The sequence below is a fragment of the Hippoglossus stenolepis genome, chromosome 9, assembly GCF_022539355.2.
Source record: "Hippoglossus stenolepis isolate QCI-W04-F060 chromosome 9, HSTE1.2, whole genome shotgun sequence".
Taxonomy (NCBI): Eukaryota; Metazoa; Chordata; class Actinopteri; order Pleuronectiformes; family Pleuronectidae; genus Hippoglossus; species Hippoglossus stenolepis.
This window is the reverse complement of record NC_061491.1, coordinates 11,112,928-11,131,366: the sequence shown is the minus strand read 5'-3', so window position 1 is coordinate 11,131,366 and position 18,439 is coordinate 11,112,928. Positions and strand designations below refer to the sequence as shown.

The window sequence follows — 18,439 nt, the reverse complement described above, 5'->3', positions numbered from 1 at the left end:
TGTCAGATGTTTTCAAAGTCTGACCTTTTGAGTTTCTTCCCTACCTGCTATAAAAATGTCAAACCCTCTCTGTATCCTGCCTCGCCACAAAACGTTAGTAGGGCATCTTCTGTGGCATCAGAGTAACAATTAAAGAGGAAAGGCTTGGAATTCAGACATGTTATTCTAACTGACTCGGGCAGTACAGTCAAAATAAATACATCTCACACAGAAAGAGCCACGGAGACGACGAAAACCATAAACTGTACTGTCTGAGTCAACTGCAGCCTAAAACTGCAGCCACACGTGAAACACACATCGACTCTGTGAGGACATTTGCATTTGACCGGTACGACTGCATAATATATGTACTGTATTTGCTTCATGTACCCTGTCATGTCATCCTGATTTCTACAGATGTTATAAAATACAAAGTAGAAAACTTATTTTTTATAGAAAATCTATCATCTGACAGAATTCAAATCAGGACATCGACAGTACAAATATTTCTTGAAGGGAAAACTTATCATCAACTAATTAAAGACAACTGATTGTACTTAAATAGCACTTTTCCAGTTATTTATATAGTCCTCTTATTGACCATTCAGTCAAGTCTGATTCAATAATTCACAGAGAATTTCTTCATCACACGCTATTTACAAACTGTTGGCACAGTCATTGGGGGCAAGTGGGGGTTTTGCATCTTGCCCAAGGACACTTCAGAACGCAGACCGGAGGTGCAGGCAATCAAACCACCAACCTTCTAGTGGACCAACCACCCCACCTCCTGAGCCACAGCAGCTGGCATCTAATTGCATTTTATTGCAGGGTGGACACTTATTGTATCAATAAATATTAGACAACTTTTGAATGAAAATCTTTGCTTAATAAAAGGTCAATAGTGACGAAGAAAGAAGAAAAGGATGTGGCAGAACCTGACCTGTGACAGAGGTCTGGACAGCCTGTGACTCTTGTCCTCTGGCGACCATGAGCGCAGCTGGACACTATAATGTAAACAGAAGACATACACATGAATGATTAATATATATTGCTTATGTGCAACTGCCTGTTTGAGTACTGCGAAAGATGCTGCCAACAAATCAGACAGATTAATTAATAGCATTGTTGGATTTTTACATGATGTGATGTAAAATTGATACGATATAAAATAACATACTATAATGATACAAGGTTTTATCCATATCACCTATATCTAGATGTCATTCATAAAATGATCACTATTCATAATGTCACATTGTCATCCCACATAAGGAATAACACAAGATGCCATTATAAACCTGTTTATTTATCATACATCATCATTTGAAATGGAAATAAACTTCTTAGAATCATTGCTGCAGTGTTGTGTGATGAAATAGAGATTTATGTGTTTAAGATGAGATAAACATGAGCTGAAGTGCAAGTATATTAACACTGAGAACAACATCGGGGCAGTGCAGGACAGCAAACTTCAGTCCACACGTGGGAGCAGATTTGGGTTTGAACTGTGACCTAGTAAAAGTCATCCGGGAGACAACAAATGGCCGTGCACAGAGAAAGTGTGGTGAACGTTCCACATTCTGCCTTTTGTTAAAGTGAATGCTAACGGTGGAATGTGATATCCTGTGCATATCCTTTGTTACTACAGTACAATCCCATGGCTCCACTTTCTGTCTGTTATTCCCATACCTATTGACTGCCTGTTGTCAAGAGAGCACTTGTTGCTGCTTTTTGTCCAGATGCGAGCGTGTTTAAGCAGTGAATGGACCAGTTTTTCATCTGAAAGGTCGAGCTGTTTTAAGACTTAACCATAGACCGTGCTCATGTGGAGAGAATCTTTTCATTCTAGTATTTCAGGAGAATTGTTCAAGTAACCAGACTGCATATGTGTACAATGCAGCAAGTAGAGTAGACTCATAAGCCTGCATTTTACATTTCATGGGAAGACAATGGTATCTACCTCAGAGGCATTTTTGTAAAATGAATCATATCGCACTGCGGCCCATCAGTAATGTCTGTTTCTATCAGATATGCAATAAAATCTAATTTGATCTGCATGATGGAAAATTGTCAATGCTTTTGACCAATGTGAAAAATAGAGGGTGACGGGAGCGACCTCTTGTTGGTTGGCGTCAGCCTCTCCCTCTTCCGGTCGGGGCTGGCAGGAGGTTGTGGTGAATAGGGCCCAGGAGACAGTGATGCAGGGCTGGAGATGGTGTATTCTCTGTAGTTCTGGTTCTCATCTCGACTCACTATTACTGCCTCCTACAAAACATCATGGCGGAGGAATGTTAATGCTACTAAACATAAATTCATCTCAATACTGCAGGTTTGTCATACAAGAGCTGTAAGCCTAGAGTTAGAGGCATAATGGACACTGAAATTAATGTTGCATCAGTTTTTATCTCAAAACCACTTCACTATCTGGTACCACTTCCATCTTGTGGGCAGTAGAACAAACAGGCCGACCGACTTATCACTTGGCCAATAATATCAGCTGATACTTAATCCTAGTGAGGTCTATGTTTGCTGATATTAACTTATTTTACAGAATAAACGATGCAGAAAAGATTTGCATTTATGTTTACATTTTATGAAAAAAAAAATATATGCATTGTCTTGTTTCTTCTTCTATACATTTGGTTGTCTTTGTGTTTACTTTTTATTGGTATTATTGTAAAATATCAAGCCTCAATTACATTTCTTTGTCATAAGGTTTTGATAACAACAGCATAGGAATCATTGCCATTTTCTTTTAATAGAAATATATTGGTCAGAATTATTGTACTGCTTTTATCGGTATTGGCCAGTAAACATCCATATCAGGTTCTACTAGAAAGAAAGCAGAATACACTGTGTAACCAAAATACCACATTATCTAAAAATAAAAGCAGGCAATAGTGATCACAGTTAAGAGGCAAATAAGAGAATGAGAATACAATTCTTTACATACATTTTCTATCCGATGGCAGATAATCGATACAAACTGAAGACATATTAACGCTCAGTGGAGCTACAGCACTGACCTGGAAGCGTCCTGTGAGCTGTTCAGACGTGCTGATGCCATTAGTCTGTCCAGGGCTGGAAGGTTCAGGTCTTGAAGACAGAATACAATAAAAATCAACTGACAACATTACTCCTATCAGACTAAACAAATTCTATCTATGTCGCATGTGGAATAAAGTCTGTTTTTCTGCTTTGTGATTCAATCAAATCATGTAAGGCAGTTAGGAAGTTCATGTTGAATAAATAAGCAACGTGTGTGAACCTGGTCTAAATGACATTCACACATGAGCTGATGGACTCAAGTTTTGCAATATAATGGTCATGATCTTTCAAGGAAAATGCTGAGTGTAGAAGAAAATAATTGAGAGTTATAAGTCTAAATTGACTTGATTAGAAAGACAGGCTAGTAAAAATAAAAACAACTTTTTGACATCCCTTTTGGCTGATATTTTGGCGAGCACCCATCAGTATGTCCCCATGAATCTTAATGTTACTGCAGACAAGTACTGCAGGCTCACTCCCCCTTTTAAAATGATTCTCTGGCTGGTTCTCATCTTTCGAACTAGTCACTTTTGCTTCACTCACTTAAATCGAAAATACAAGCAATACCATCATTGAATTTGGAGGGGAAAATATGGGCAGTATATGGGCCAATGCAAACACACAGTGCCCCCCCGGCTGCAGGGCCAGAGGCTGACTGGCTCTTGGCTGAGCCCGAGGTAATGAGGCACACAGGAAGGCCTGGATGCCTGTGGTAAATCACCCAGAAACACACCTCTCGTGGCTGAGCTGCACAGACTGTGTGCAGGAGGGAGATGGCTAGAAGACAGAAACTGACACAGCGGCTGTAAGACATTTCTTCCCGTAGGAGAGATATTAATGTGGCAGACATTCAAACTTCAGAATCAAACTCAGAGCTGCTCAGCTGAAAAATGTTCACCTTGTGCTTTTAAACTTTCCACCATGTGCATCACAAAACTGGAGGAAATTGTGGTCTTCAAACAAGAACAGATTTAAACACTGTTTTGATCAGTATCTAGTTTACACCCAATGACCTGGTTACAGGTTTTCTTCACAGAATAATTTCCAGTCAAATTGCTGACTGAGACTTTACAGAGATTTGATACCACCATAAATCAGTATGTGAAACCCTTCGCTGATGTTAGCTGCTCACAGCTGTTGTAGGATACCTGGACTTCTCACGCTCACCTGCCTCAGGCAGATTCTTCAAATGTGTTCAGCTTTAAGAAAGCCTGACTGTAAATATGAAATCACTTAGAGGGGAACGATTATTATCATTGACATCTCTATATTTTGATTCTGGGCCTCCACTAGAGTAACTTTCTGTGATTTACAGTTCAAAACAAGTCCTCGTTTTTCTCAAACTGCCTATTATACAGCCCCTCAGTTGAAACTGACTGAAAAAGGCAATATTAGCTCAAGCCTCCTTATGAGGCCTCCTTAAAAGCCCACATTCATTTGATTGACAGAACATCCAGAGACATGCAGCTGTTTAAGAGAGTTTTTTGGACACATTTTCTTATCCATACTGATGTTCTAAGGATAGAAGATTCCATAAGTTGTAGAAGTTTTAAAGCTCATCAAGGCACGTTCGTGATTTTGGGCTATAATTTAAAACTTTCTTTACCAGACTTTTAAATGATGTTGATACTTATCCCTGCTGCTTCATCAAGCATAACTCACAGTCACACAGTCGGGTTTCATGTTTGTCATTGTAGCAAAATCACTTTCTTTGTTCTGAATCACTGGTGATAAAACAACTGAACATGCACACACACCATCATCTCAGTATCAAAGGGGATACTATTGTGCTGTGGCTGTATGTTGAACATATACCTTATGAGTTATTCTGATGGCTGACTCCATCAGAAAGAGCAATAAGATCACAGAGTGACAGATGCTTTGGTCGACCTGACATAGACTGCAAGGCATCAATGAAGTATTAGATCCAGACAAGAAGCTGCAAACAAAGTCCAACTAAAAAGCTGTTGGGGTTAATAACAAGTCAGCGATGGTGTGGTTGGCTTCTCATGTAAAACTATTCTAACCAAGTCTGTGACAAACATCTAATATGACGCACCAACAATAAACATGTGTCTCTGTATAAAGCAGCAGCATCTTCTAGTGGGCGACACCATTTGGGTGATGACAGTCAGAACCCACATCACTGCTGGTTCAATGAGCACCAACCAGATGTGGAGCTGGAAAGGGAGCGATCTCTTTGCATTAAACTAAACATTACAGGTCATGCTACTCAATTACAGAGCTCTTTGGAGCTTTTCTGAACATAATTCAAACAGATAATATTCTGTCTCAGTAGCATTAATGCAGCAGGCTGTATGGGGCGCAGCAGTGTTTTTGCTGAAAAGTACTGACAGTCGACAGAGTGGAATTAAAGACATGGGAGATACACAGTGGCATTGTGCAGGGCAGGCAAGGAGTAATGGTGTTGTTTCTGGCTTGGTCCGAGACATGAGGTCAGCAGGGAAAAATTCACTCACACGGACATAGGACATCCAGGGAGGAAGTATGTGAGAGCATATGAGCGTGAGAGGGCGTGTGTGTATGTCCGTGTGTGTGTGTCTCTGTGCAAGAAGTCTAAGAAAGAGAGTGATGAGAGTGACAGTGACAAGAAATGAGAATTTAAGAAGGACCTTTAATCAAAATGCCAGCCAAGAGTTGTCCCGGCTAAAAGCTAAAGCTTTTCAGTAGCCAACTGCCTGTCATCCAAACAAGGTCTTGGCAAATGTCAAAAGAGGGTTTACTAAGAAGGGCCAGGGAAGGGAACAGTGTGGCTCTCATACTTGCTGGCATTTCCCCTGATTACAATCAGTTGTTTTGTTTGTACAGTGCTTCAATGATAAAGTTAAAAACAGTGTAAAGGAAGATAAAGGCTGGGGGGACTGGTCTGGGCACGAACACAGACAATTAGGGAAGTGTAAGATATTCATTTGCAGGGGCTATGCTACAGAGGCTTGCCTGGCAGTGTATTGTATTATGTTTCTAAATCCAATATTCTGTATACTGTATGCATTTACAATTTAAAACTGCACGTGTTTTTAGCAGGAATATTTGCATGGCAGCGTACCTCTCCACCACGAGCTGCAGCTGGGTCTTGGAGTTCTTGATCTTGTTCTGGGCCTCCACGTTCAGCATGTCGGACGTGTTCTCCCCATTGATCTCCAAGATAGCGTCACCAAGCTGCAATTCTGCGTATTCTGCCTTGCTGCCCCCGTTGACCTGTTGAAGAGAAGAATGAGCTCCAGTTAGGTGCTCCTTGCCCTGGGGTCCTCCTCTGAAAATGCCACAAGCATAGACAGCTTGGTATCTTGTGAATGTGCGGACAATTCGTCAATGGCATGAGAAAAGGTGCCTCCATCTGCAACTCATACCACTCATAGTAAATACCAACAGACGCCGCAGCATTTCACACACATGGAATGAGGCAGTGCCGGTCAACAGTGGACAGATTCATGACACCCTTGGGGAGAAGTCATTAGTGTGACACTACTTGATGGTTTGACTGGGCCTGACCTTTGCAACCAGCCGCACCGCATGTCAAAGCCAATGTTATACAACCACATCAGAGTGAATTCCACACTAATGGGCCCAAACATAACGTCCAAGCCACCAGTCTCCGTTCGGGCCCTGTGTCTCAGGCTTATACACCCAAACACACAGGCTTACTGAAACAAAGAGAGAAAATGAGAGGTTGACGCTAAAACTGCTTTAAACTTTAGAGAGAAACAAAATATTTCCCACAAGCAGAAGCAGTGCTCGCCTTCCAATTAAAGAGATCGGGGCAATAAAGCAAAGAATTCAAAACAACTTATATAAAGAGCCCGTTGATGAGGGTCAAGGCTCTTTTCTGCAGCACTAGAGGGAAAATGGATGCATCGGGAATGCCAGTCAAACGGCTATTTGTAAGTTAAGCCGAGCAAGACGGCAGAGGTACCATGTTTGTGGGCCCACTCGAGAGGCAATTAAGCGTTGCTGTGGTGACCCACAATAGTGCGTGCCTTTTCTGATCAGGACACGCCTGGTTTCACATAAACTAAGAGCTGTTGGGGGTTCTTTTTCTTCTGCAGGGGTCTGTGTCTGAGAAAAACAGGGGCAAGCGATCTTTCAGGCCAACAGGAATAAAAGAGGGCATCAGTGTCGTCTCAGTGCCAAGCGCAACCACTTCAGATAGTCCAACCCTATGGCCGCTTGAGTATGTATAGGGGGCGGGCGGTGGGGGTTGGAAGTGAGCCATGGGGTGAGACGAGCCATTTCTCAAACTGGACTCTGCAGACAAATTTCACTGATGAAGTTTTTCACTCTGCAGGAATCCTTGTCACTTCAGAGAACCCTCTGATATTTGAGACGAGAAAACATGCTGGCGTTGTTTACTAGACAGTAACAAAATCAGACTGAGAGCCCATTATTCATGAGAAGACATGTTTTTCTAGCAGAAGTTGTAAAGAGGGGGCAAATAATAAAAGCTTTTGAAGGAGCTTGAAAGTCTGTTTGAGGCATTGGTGTACCCGCCATAGTTTTGCCATAATTTATTCTTTATGGTCTGCGGAGCTGCTGGAGGAGACTCTCTGGAAAAATCCAGGCTGAGGTGATGATATAGGACCAGGATGTGGGAGAACTGGGTGTCTCTGGCATGCACAAGTCCATCTAAGAAACATTTCCTGGTGGTGTTAACTGTCTGCTGGCTGCTTCTAATACAGTTTTTTTATCCTGGGACTGTGAAAATATGCACAGTCAAAACAACATCCATGAAGTTAAGTACAAGTTTAATGATGCACTCTGGCGCAGAAAGTTAAACACACACCGACACGTGTGCACTCTGGGACCAGGAGCCCCCTCACCTCCCACCACAGCTTCCACTGGTACTGTAATCAGTGGTTTCCTTCTAATGTAATCTACTTCCATTCTATTCTAACAGGTTCAGTAGTCAAGGAAATAGGTACGGAGCAGCCCATGGACACAAACAAAGACAAGAAAAGAACTGTAGTGCAGAGGAAGTTGACTTTGCATGACGTGCCATTTCAGACTGTTCTGACAAAAACAAGAGGATATAGTTTGATAAGGTGTGACGAGGTTCAGCAACAGGGCAGAATCCGACAAGTACCTTTGATACGGTTATGGCCCTCTTGAAGTCCCTTCCTCCACATATTCTGAAGCCCCATGGTGAAGGACCGATCAGGTTCACCGTCAGCGCCATCGAGTGATCAGGTAGGCAACGGTCACTTGTCAAAACCTTGGGGGGAAAAAAAGACGAGTTAACATAAATGACTTTGAGTAACAAGTGGGATGTAAACATTTGCATGTCAATTTAATTAGAGGCCTGGGTTGGTCAGATTTAAAAGGTGAAATTTGTGCATGGGGCGCTATCAAGCAAAACAATGACAAAAGATCTAGTTTGATGACATTGTGAAGGAGCTTAGGATCATGGGAGTTGTTGTCTTCACCATCATTGTCGATGAAAATCTATCTGATGCAGCTCAGGCGCAAACTGTGTTCACGGATGAGGTAATGTAAGTTTTGAAGATTGTTGGAAACATTGAGAATTATGAAAGAACACACGTCAACAAAATATAAAAACATAGATCTAAATGTTTTTAAACATGTTAATGAAGAATTGTTTCATATTACATATTTAATATTTGATCAACAAGTAAAGACAGTCAACATTGATACAAGTCATCTTTCATCTCCAGCAACACTTTGCTTCAACTGGCCTAAGTCTCGTTGACATGGATTGTGTAACCACTTCGAAAAGGAATGGGAAGAATCTGAAACCAAAGACACATGACTAACATTGTTTAAGTGTCTGCAAAATCAAAGAGTTTCATTAAATCCAAATGTTCTTTCAAGACAAAGAGGGAAAAAATGCTAACAAAAAGTTGTGCAAGCTCGGTGTAATGTTTCATTGTGTTCAACTGTGACCACTGAGTACAGTGCATGTGTATACAGTATACAGTTGATTTATGGCATGGAGTATGGTGGCCCTTTAAGACCACTTTATGAGAATGGGCTACATAAATAAAAATAAACAATTCTGATGTGTTTTGTAAATCTGCAGTTCCTTAGAGGATATTTTGGATTTGAATCGTAAGCGTTTGCACGGACATTTACAGATTCTGCCATACACAAAGTCTGTTGTGAATTCCTAAATGTAACACGATACATCTTGTTTATGGAGACGCCAATGTGTAGTAAAACCATGTGATGGAGTTCTGACTGTTCTACTCCTCTTTTCGAGATTGGCACGATTGCAATATTAAGGAAAATCACATTACCCCCTGGTTTGTCATTGTTGTCATTTTTCCAGATAGAACAAATAACTTAATGTGAACAATAGCATGGGGTTTACAGTCAGCATTGATTATCATGGTGTTTATGCTCTTTTAGGCTTTTGCTTATTTTCTTTTCCATCATACGACTAGAAGGCTCCATGACAAGGCAGACAAACATCCTCCAGATGTTGATCTTCAATTACAGGTGCAAACTGAGCTTCTAAAATATTACAAAATTATAAATAGTGATGACAGTATGATGCTGCAATGTGGACAGTAGCACATATTTGTGAGAACTTCCCTCATTTTTGTAGACGTATGAAAATGAAGATCCACAGAAGCTGTTTGCTAAAAGGGAGTTGACCTGGCAATGACTAATATGTATCCAATTCCATGTTGTTTGACTTTGGCTCAGGGAGTGGGGACGTTCAGCCTGTATCAGTAATTCGATCAGTGACAGAATGCACCACCAGTAATAAGTGAGTCTTAAATATATTCTCACATCTTTAACTGTTTTGGAAGAGGTGTCGAAAACAATATTTTCTACTAAACTAACTAAACTAGATGTTATATAAAGTATTTACACTATCCTCTAAAATATTAGTGGGCCACAGCCAGAGCAGACAATGTTTTAGGCAGGGAGATATTTATGCTGCTTTTATTTCTTGTCTTGATAACCTGCGATTGTGTTGCCAGGTTACCGCAGACACTGCTCATAGTTGCAGAGGAAGATTGTTGTGAATGCGTGTGAAGACAGAGCTCTGAGGTGTGCGGTGATGATGGGATGAGCACATGCAGGTTCATAAACACATCAACACCTGCACACTGCAGAGAGAGAGCCAGTGTGTCTATGACTGAAACACATCTCATTGAGAAAATGTGGATTTATTTTAGTTGAAGACGTGCAACAAGTAATACTCATAGACCATAAGCTAATGAAGTACAGACTGCTTCTCGCTCTCATCCAAATAGTTGAAACATCATCTTTATTTTAATTCAAAACACAGTCTGGTGTTGCATCAATCTTTGAAGGTAACTGCAGAACTAACTGTGGCTTATACCTCACAGTTGCTGTTGTTTTTCAGATCAGGACAAAATGCACATCAATTATTTAGACTTTGTATGATAAACCTTATAAATGGGTAATAAACGTGGTAGAATAACACTGGACATTTTACAAATCAAACATATGATTTTGCGCCGGTTGGCGTCCCTCCTGTGGTGCACTCCAAGGTGTGTGTATGAATTAGTAGTGTAAACTCCAGATGCTGGATCTAGGACAGCAGCCATGAATTTCTCACAAATCCCTCCAAACTCTGGCCCATTTCATCATCTGCACATTCCACAAGTGTTTGGGACAAGCAGTGTAGACCCAGTTACTCATTAACAGTCTGGGCCAATTAGTAGGGTTACTGGGCTCACCATCATTAACGTCTCTTAATTGCTGTGGCCTCAAGAAATAAGTGCAGTTGTGATAATGACAGGGAGCAGCCGCCCCCCCCACCAAACTTTCCCAGCCTCTGAGGATGTCAAATAGTTCCATGAGCCTGGGCAGCTTCTCCTATAGAGTACCAAGCACCCTGCTAATTCTCTGTGCAAATGTCCACTGTTCGCAGCGTAACAAAACGCTAGTGGCAGATGATGTCAAAGGGAAAGGAATGAGAAAGAATGCGGCAGAGCTAACAAACAGCACAGGGGTGGTGAGGATAAGTGATGCACTCATGGTCTCTGCTTAATTGGCCACTGATGAGGTTTCAGGACTGCACTGCTGCTCACATAAAACAAACTGCTGAACACAGTTTGATGAAACCTCTCCATCACACAAAAGGTAGTGCTGGGCAGCTGCCAGGATACATAAAAGGTGAATTCTGTTCTGGTGACATCTCGCTGATTTTGCTGGCAGCAACACACACACACACACACACACACACACACACACACACACACACACACACACACACACACACACACACACACACACACACACACACACACACACACACACACACACACACACACACACACACACACACACACACACACACACACACACACACACACACACAATGAGAAACATTCTAGTCATGAAGTTATTTCTGTGGCTCGCAGCATCAGCCGCTAACAGCAGGATGTCAGCGTGAGGAGAATGCAAACCCGTACTGTAACTGTAGTAAAACACTTGCACCTCTGACTTCCGCAATAGACAGATTTATGACTTACATGCATAACTTCATAGCGACAAACAGTAAAGTGTTAAGACTGAGATTGAAAGAGGCAGCATCCTAAACTGCTTAATGCTGATAACTGGGCTTTGGGTAACAGCTGATAACAAGTACTAATACTAATGTTAAATTAAAAAGCTGTGCTTCACTGTGTGGAGGAGACTGGGATCATTCATTTCTATGCAAAGCTTAACTTTGTAAAGTAAAATGTTACAAATAAATACATTTTATTTATAGTCCCTTAATAGTATCTATAGAACTTGTTGGCATAGCAACCATACCTTCAAAACTGCAGACTCTTTGTTACAATGCTATTGCAGGATGATTTTGTTGATTACATCAATTCTTTCTCAGGTTTATTTACATTAAATTATCAATTTGATAACCTTCTTCTGAATGGAAGTAGGCCTAAAGTATACAACACAGAGCCTGTACAGTTTATGTTCCTTATTTACCATCAGGAACAACATAATGATTTCAGTAATGTTAGTGACTTTTAAGAGGTGGAGTGATATAAAAAGGGAAGTGAGAAAAAGAGTATCCCATTAGTAGTGAGCGTTAAGTTGTCCTAATATTGAAGCAAACGTTTAAGTGGATCAAATTACAAAGATAAAGCTATCCGGAAGATATTCTTTACCCACTAAACAAATGAAGTTTAATTCAGTAAAAATTATTAGATTAATATATGATAGTTTGTTTGTCGCGGTGGGAGCTGGGAACGATTCCACATGAAATTGGGCGAGAGGTGGGGTGCACCCTGGATCGGTCGCCAGTGTATCGCAGGTCATACTCAGTCTCCAATTAACCAAACCCAAAATCGGCATGTCTTTGGAATGTGGGAGGAAATTTGCACACAGACACAAGGAGAACATGCTTAACTGGGATTCAAACCAGGAATCTTCTTGATGTGACAGTCGCACCCGCACCTCGGCGTCGCCTTAGTGAGATTATTCAATAATGAAATGATCAACAGGATTCTGTCAATTTTATTAATGGGGGCTTTGGAGGAACATTGTCCGTTCAGTATCTAACAACGCGTTATGCCAGGAGAGTAAAGGACATTTGAGCTCTAAAGACCACCATGTTTCTCCACTACCGAGCTGCTAAACCCTCAAATGAAACCTGTTTCTATTAAGAAGTTAACATGATGGCTTAAATTTAAAGTCCAACACTGCATGGAATGTACTGGCACAGTTCATTAGCTACTAGCATCAGCTTGTGACTGACTGACAACAATGTTCGGATTCACATAGTGCAAAGACACAAATCTCTGTTCTGCTACTCTGCATATGAAGCCCGTTTTGAGATAGCAGGATTGATGAGGTATTCAAAAATGTAAACAAAAACATAACCAGCAGTTGGCTCAGACTCTATTTCAGTTTCCAAAGGGACATTCTCGTTCAAGCCTGTCATGTCTATAAGTCAAAGGCCTTTGGCTCTTGTCACGTCTATGAGAGATCGGCCCTAAAGGCAAAAAACTGATAGTGGAGGTATGAAGGGGAAGAACAGGCCCTGTGTAATGTTGGATGCAGGGCCCGCTGCTCCAACATGTAGGGAGCTGCGAGGGTTTCATTTACAAAGGATTATAAATTAGATACTGCTCATGGTAAAACATTTATTAAATGATATTATATAATTAACATTATATTGATTTTCTACAACTTTCTGACATTGCTGATCTTAAGATACTGATCTTAAGATAAGATACTGATAGTTAAGCAGTACAGCAGAAACCACAAAATAACTCATACATCTATCATGTAGTGTTTGCTGTCAATGTTTTGAGAGTAAATGCAAACAGTACAGGTATTCTTATTTTTCTTTGACTAGAAATAAGACAAGACTTTCACTACAAGCCTGAGCGCAACTCCCCGGTGATGAGGGGCCGCAAACCTGAGTGTCATTACTCTGAGGCTCGTAAACAAACTGTAACACTGAACTGATGTTAGCACGTTTACTGTAATGTGTACTTAAAGAGTATAGACTGGGCAGAAGGAGTGAAACCTGCTAACACAAGCCTGAAACAAGACGGTGTAATCTACCGTGCGCGGCAAAAATGATGACTCACCACAGATGAGTCATTAACTTTGATCTGCACGTTGCCACAACAGAGTTATGGCAACCAGCTGACAGTTATTAGTTGTTGTTTTTTTTTTATGAAAAGTGAAAAATACTTTTTAAATGCAAGGAATGTTTAAGTGTCATTACTGTCATTATATTTGACAAAGCTAAGCCGAAGAATTAACACCTCATTAGATCCAAGGAATGAAACTTTGGGGAGAAGAGGTTGTTACCATACGCACTGTAGTAGAAAACATGTAAACTGAAGGGTATTAAGTTTAGTAAGTGGATCACTGTGTCCTCAGAGTAATAAACTGTCTGGCAGCCAAACCCGGCCACCTACATCCACTCTTCACCTCCTTCCCTGAATCACCAGAGTGTTTAACTGAGACAGTTTTATTTCTCCTTGAACTCCCAGCCAACATCTTCTGGATTGAAATGAACAAGCACGGAATCTCCGACATGCCAATACTGAACGAATAGCTGATGATCATAGCAGACACAACACATCCAACTGAAAACTCGCGCTCAGATGAACCACTGTGGCTGCAGGGGAATATTCCTGGTATGAATCACACTTGTCAAAGCTCTCGCTGGTGGCCATAAGCCAGTTTGAACCTTTCACAGCCCACGTCAGTGATGCAGCCGGCTGTTGTTGACTCTACCCTGTGTGTCACGCAGTGCAGAGACTGGCCGAGACCTACCTGGACACACACACCCACTGAATAAAAAAGAAGAATGCAGCAGCGAGCCTCTCCCTGGACCGGGCACACTGAAACAACATTCTGTGCATTCTCAAAAATCACACCCTGGTCAGACAGAAGTGCAGTCACCAGGGAGATGAGAACACATCAAAACAATAACAAATTATGTCAAAAGGGCGTTGGTTGATGAGCTCCTGCATCATCATGGCTGCTATCACTAATAGCCCATGTATCATCAACATAATTATAGGCCAAGGTGTGTAATTTTTGTGGTTACTCCCTTTTCAGTGAAAAATGTAAGGGTGTGTGCTCCTGTAGCAGGCGAGTGACGATTCTAAAACCGAGACTGGCACGTACAATACAAATATATCCACGATCTCGTTGTGAAACAGTAGAACAAAAGAGGTGAGGGTGCAGAGAGAAAGTTTACATGATGACATCATAAATGCAGTGCAGAAGGTCAACATTTGGGATTTCTGCATTATTTTGAGTGGCCAAGAACATTTTTCGCAACTACCGAAAGCAAACTTAAAACACCAACTTGTATGTCAGTTGGTTTGTCAAAGTAGCTTAGAACTTAATCTATGTCAAGTCAGACATGCTACACAAATATGTATACTCAAATACATTAAATAGAATAAAATAAAATATTAAAAATAATAATTGTTCTGTAAAAAAAAAAATCGTACAGTTACAGACCCTCACCAATAGGGAATGTTGCAGCCCTCTCAGTACCTTTATTTTGTTGTCCAAGGGAAACTATCGTTTCCTTTCATTTTAAGCTAAGGGCATATATTTTGTAAATATTAAGCATTATGATTTATATTGTCTTCCAATTGAATGCGTCACATGACTATTTTAATCCTTATGAAGTGATCATCCCTGCATTTAGATTATATCAGCCCACCATGTACATACAAAAATTTGTAACATGCTGTAACAATCTTAAAATGTTACATAACCTTATCCACTGCGATTATAAAATAAATCTATAAATATCTATCATTTCTTTATGAAATATTCGGACCACTTTGCTGCAGCACTGCTGTAGCAGACTGGATTGTGTCCACTGTGAAGTTTGTCTGTAACAAGACAAGGACACTATGGTACTGGCTCCACTTATCTCCCTCTGCATCATCATCATCATCATCATCTGCAGATCATGTTACTGCTGTTCACACTGAACAGACTTCACACTCTGCGGCTCAGCAATCAGGACAGTTCACCACATCCTCTGCATGCACCATTACACGCTTCGCACGAAAAGCACCACTTTGTTCATTAGGTGCATGCTCTCAGAATTTAGTGCTGCAGCAGCGATGCGCCTCATTCATAGATGTTCAGGCAGGGGGATTTTTTGGAATAGTTAGAGACGTCCTGTCACACAAGCTTTGATGTCAAAGATCAGTTGAAACAGAAAAACCACACTGCTCTGAGTCACAAACCATCCCCCCAAAATGAAAAACTTGTCATTCACGAAACCGATTATATAAGAGAAAAGTTAGTTCAGGCCCCAAGTAACAAGAAAATAGTAATATTCATCAAAACACAGTACTTTAAAACTCCATTTTCATTCAGAAACACTCATGAATTCGAGTTAGATGGTAACAAGCCTGCCATTTACCCGTTTTCTCTAAAAGCCACTGCTTTGCTATGTCCAAAATTACAGTGGTCTGTTTTTGGTTCCTGGATGACTTTATCCGGTCTGACTGAAAACATAGTGTTCTCTCGCTCTCACAGAAAAAAAGCCATCAGGAAACCAACACAATATAAAGTGAGGGGAGGATAGCTCACACACACACACACACTTTTTAAAAAGGCAGTTGGGCACAATCACAATGGAGAAGCTAGACAAACAGCAGGCGGTGGGGGTTTGAGAACATGAGGTTTCACAGGGACTGAGTTACACGTGAGGAGACACCTCAAGCAGTGACCCACCTGCTGAGCTCACAAACCACCTCCATTTGTTTTGTTAACACTTGATTAGGTGAAGTGGAGGCCCAGCCATTGTCTAGACATCTTAAATGGAAACAGGGAGAAATAATAAAAAAGGTGCAGGCTTCAATCTGAACTCTAAGTGGACTTGGCCGATCCGGAGTCATCATCCTCGACCAGGCCACGTTAGAATGGAAAATATAATCAGCTGTTCGTTGATGCAACACTAATAAAGATCCCTGAGGCTGCAGCTGGTCCAGACCCTCCACACACATCATACTACAGATATTAATGTGCAAAATGAACCTCAGCTCCTCTCCTCAATACAGATGTATACACAAGGGTGAGTAATTCAATTCAGTTCAATTTGTCACAACATTATCTCAAGGCACTTGGCATAATGAAGTAAAAAAACTAAACTGCAGATAAATCAAACAGTTCCCACAATGAGCAAGTACTGGTGACAGTGGAGGGCTGGGAAATAAGACTATTTCAATTTATATATATATATATATATATATATATATATATATATATATAACTATGTGTGGTGTAAGCAAAGGCAGGAGGTCTAACACATAATTGATCTGCTTCAGATTTGTAAATATGTGTTTTGTGAGTTAAAGAAACTTCACTCAGGGTCTTTACACTTAAAATCAATAACAATGTGACATCTCTGGTGTTAATAATCAACATCAACTGATAAACATGTTATCTTGATATCATTTCCGGACCATATTGTTCTATATTCAGTAGCAGACAGGAAACGTGTACCTTGTGTGAGCTGGAGTTTGCCAAGTCAGTTAGGACTGATATTCAACTTCAATCATCATCGTTAGACAGATCACAGAGGATGAAGGTACTTTACTCAGAATTCACCATGAAGATAATGAGGTTCTGTCCAATGTTCCCACACTTGTCATGAACAGATATGTGTCCACAACAAACCAGTAACTTCATAAAAGACTCCATGTCATACAACACAGGGTACAGGGAGCTGAGATACTTCAAACAGGACTTACCGAGGTGAGGGCGCTGTGACTGAAGGAGTCTCCTCCACCTGCCGAGTGTCTGTGTTCGTCCTCCACACGCTCACACACACACACACAGTCTCCACCTCAGCAGCGAACAACCAGCGCCTCCACACCGCGGGGACACAAACACAGGGTTTCCCTCGGCAGCAGAAGTGAAGCTGTGAAGCTGTGAACCTCTCGTGTCCTCGTCTCCTGCTCCACGTCCTCGCGTCACGCTGAGCGCCACCAACTACACCTGTGGGAGCGCGCGGGCTGCTCGACGACTGGGGCGCGTTCGCGATGCCATGTGTCTCTTCTACCAGAATAAGGTGTTTAGGCTCGTGCAGCAGAGAGGGGCGTGTCGAGGAGGGGAGGAGAGGAGGGGAGGTGAGGAGGAGAGAGGGAGAGGAGGGAAGGACAGGAGAGGAGAGGCGAGGAGGAAAAGAGAGGAGGAAAGGAGGAGAGGAGAGGAGGAAAGGAGAGAGGGGGGAGAGGAGAGGAGAGAAGGAGAGAAGGAGAGGAGAGGAGAGAAGGAGAGGAGAGGAGGAAAGGAGAGGAGAGAAGAGGGGAGGAGAGAAAAGGAAAGGAAAGGACAAGAGGAAAGGAGAGGAGAGATGAGGGGAGGAGGAGGACAGTGATAATTGAGCCATTTATTCCAAAACACACAGCGTCTGCCTTGTGTGTTCGCGCGCCATCTACTGGCGGAGGGGAGAAGAGCATAACTCGCGCGTCTCATCACATGGTTAGTGCCTGTCACCTGGTTGACACAGGCGTGTGTGTGTGTGTGTGTGTGTGTGTGTGTGTGTGTGTGTGTCGCGCGTGCGTGTGTGTGTATCTATAGCTATGAGGGCCAATTTTGGTTCAATACAATCATTGTGAGGACCTTTTGACGTCGTGAGTCCTCACAACTATAAAGAGACATGTATGTGTGTGTGTGTCGCTGATTAGATGATTGGTGGGACTTGACATGGAGAACGAAAAATCAATACAATAAATAAATAAATTGATTAATTAATACACAAATACATACATTTAAATGAAAAAAAAGAAATAGTATATTTCATCTGGAACTGTTAATATATTTGTATATTTCTACTTTTAGCTTTTAGATTTATTTGCAGATGTATTCATTTATGTATTTATGTACTATTCATTGCACATGTATTCATGTATTTATAAATTGCTTTAATACATGTATTTATAAATTT

At 41.3% G+C, this 18,439-nt stretch overlaps 1 protein-coding gene across 2 annotated transcripts in view; it reads right to left on the bottom strand.

Moving 5' to 3' along the window:
* Positions 1 to 17,546, bottom strand: part of pdlim2 (PDZ and LIM domain 2 (mystique)) — a 38,407-nt gene extending 20,861 nt beyond the window's left edge. For both annotated transcript variants that reach the window (XM_035166387.2, XM_035166388.2), the window contains exons 1-6: positions 17,241 to 17,546; positions 8,129 to 8,257; positions 6,095 to 6,246; positions 3,006 to 3,075; positions 2,096 to 2,244; positions 920 to 983 (exon numbers count right to left, since the gene is read on the bottom strand). In XM_035166387.2, the coding sequence (XP_035022278.1) occupies positions 920 to 983; positions 2,096 to 2,244; positions 3,006 to 3,075; positions 6,095 to 6,246; positions 8,129 to 8,221 (528 nt within the window). In that variant the 5' untranslated portion in view covers positions 8,222 to 8,257; positions 17,241 to 17,546. The remainder of the gene's footprint in view (positions 1 to 919; positions 984 to 2,095; positions 2,245 to 3,005; positions 3,076 to 6,094; positions 6,247 to 8,128; positions 8,258 to 17,240) is intronic.
* Between the last annotated feature and the right edge of the window lie 893 nt (positions 17,547 to 18,439).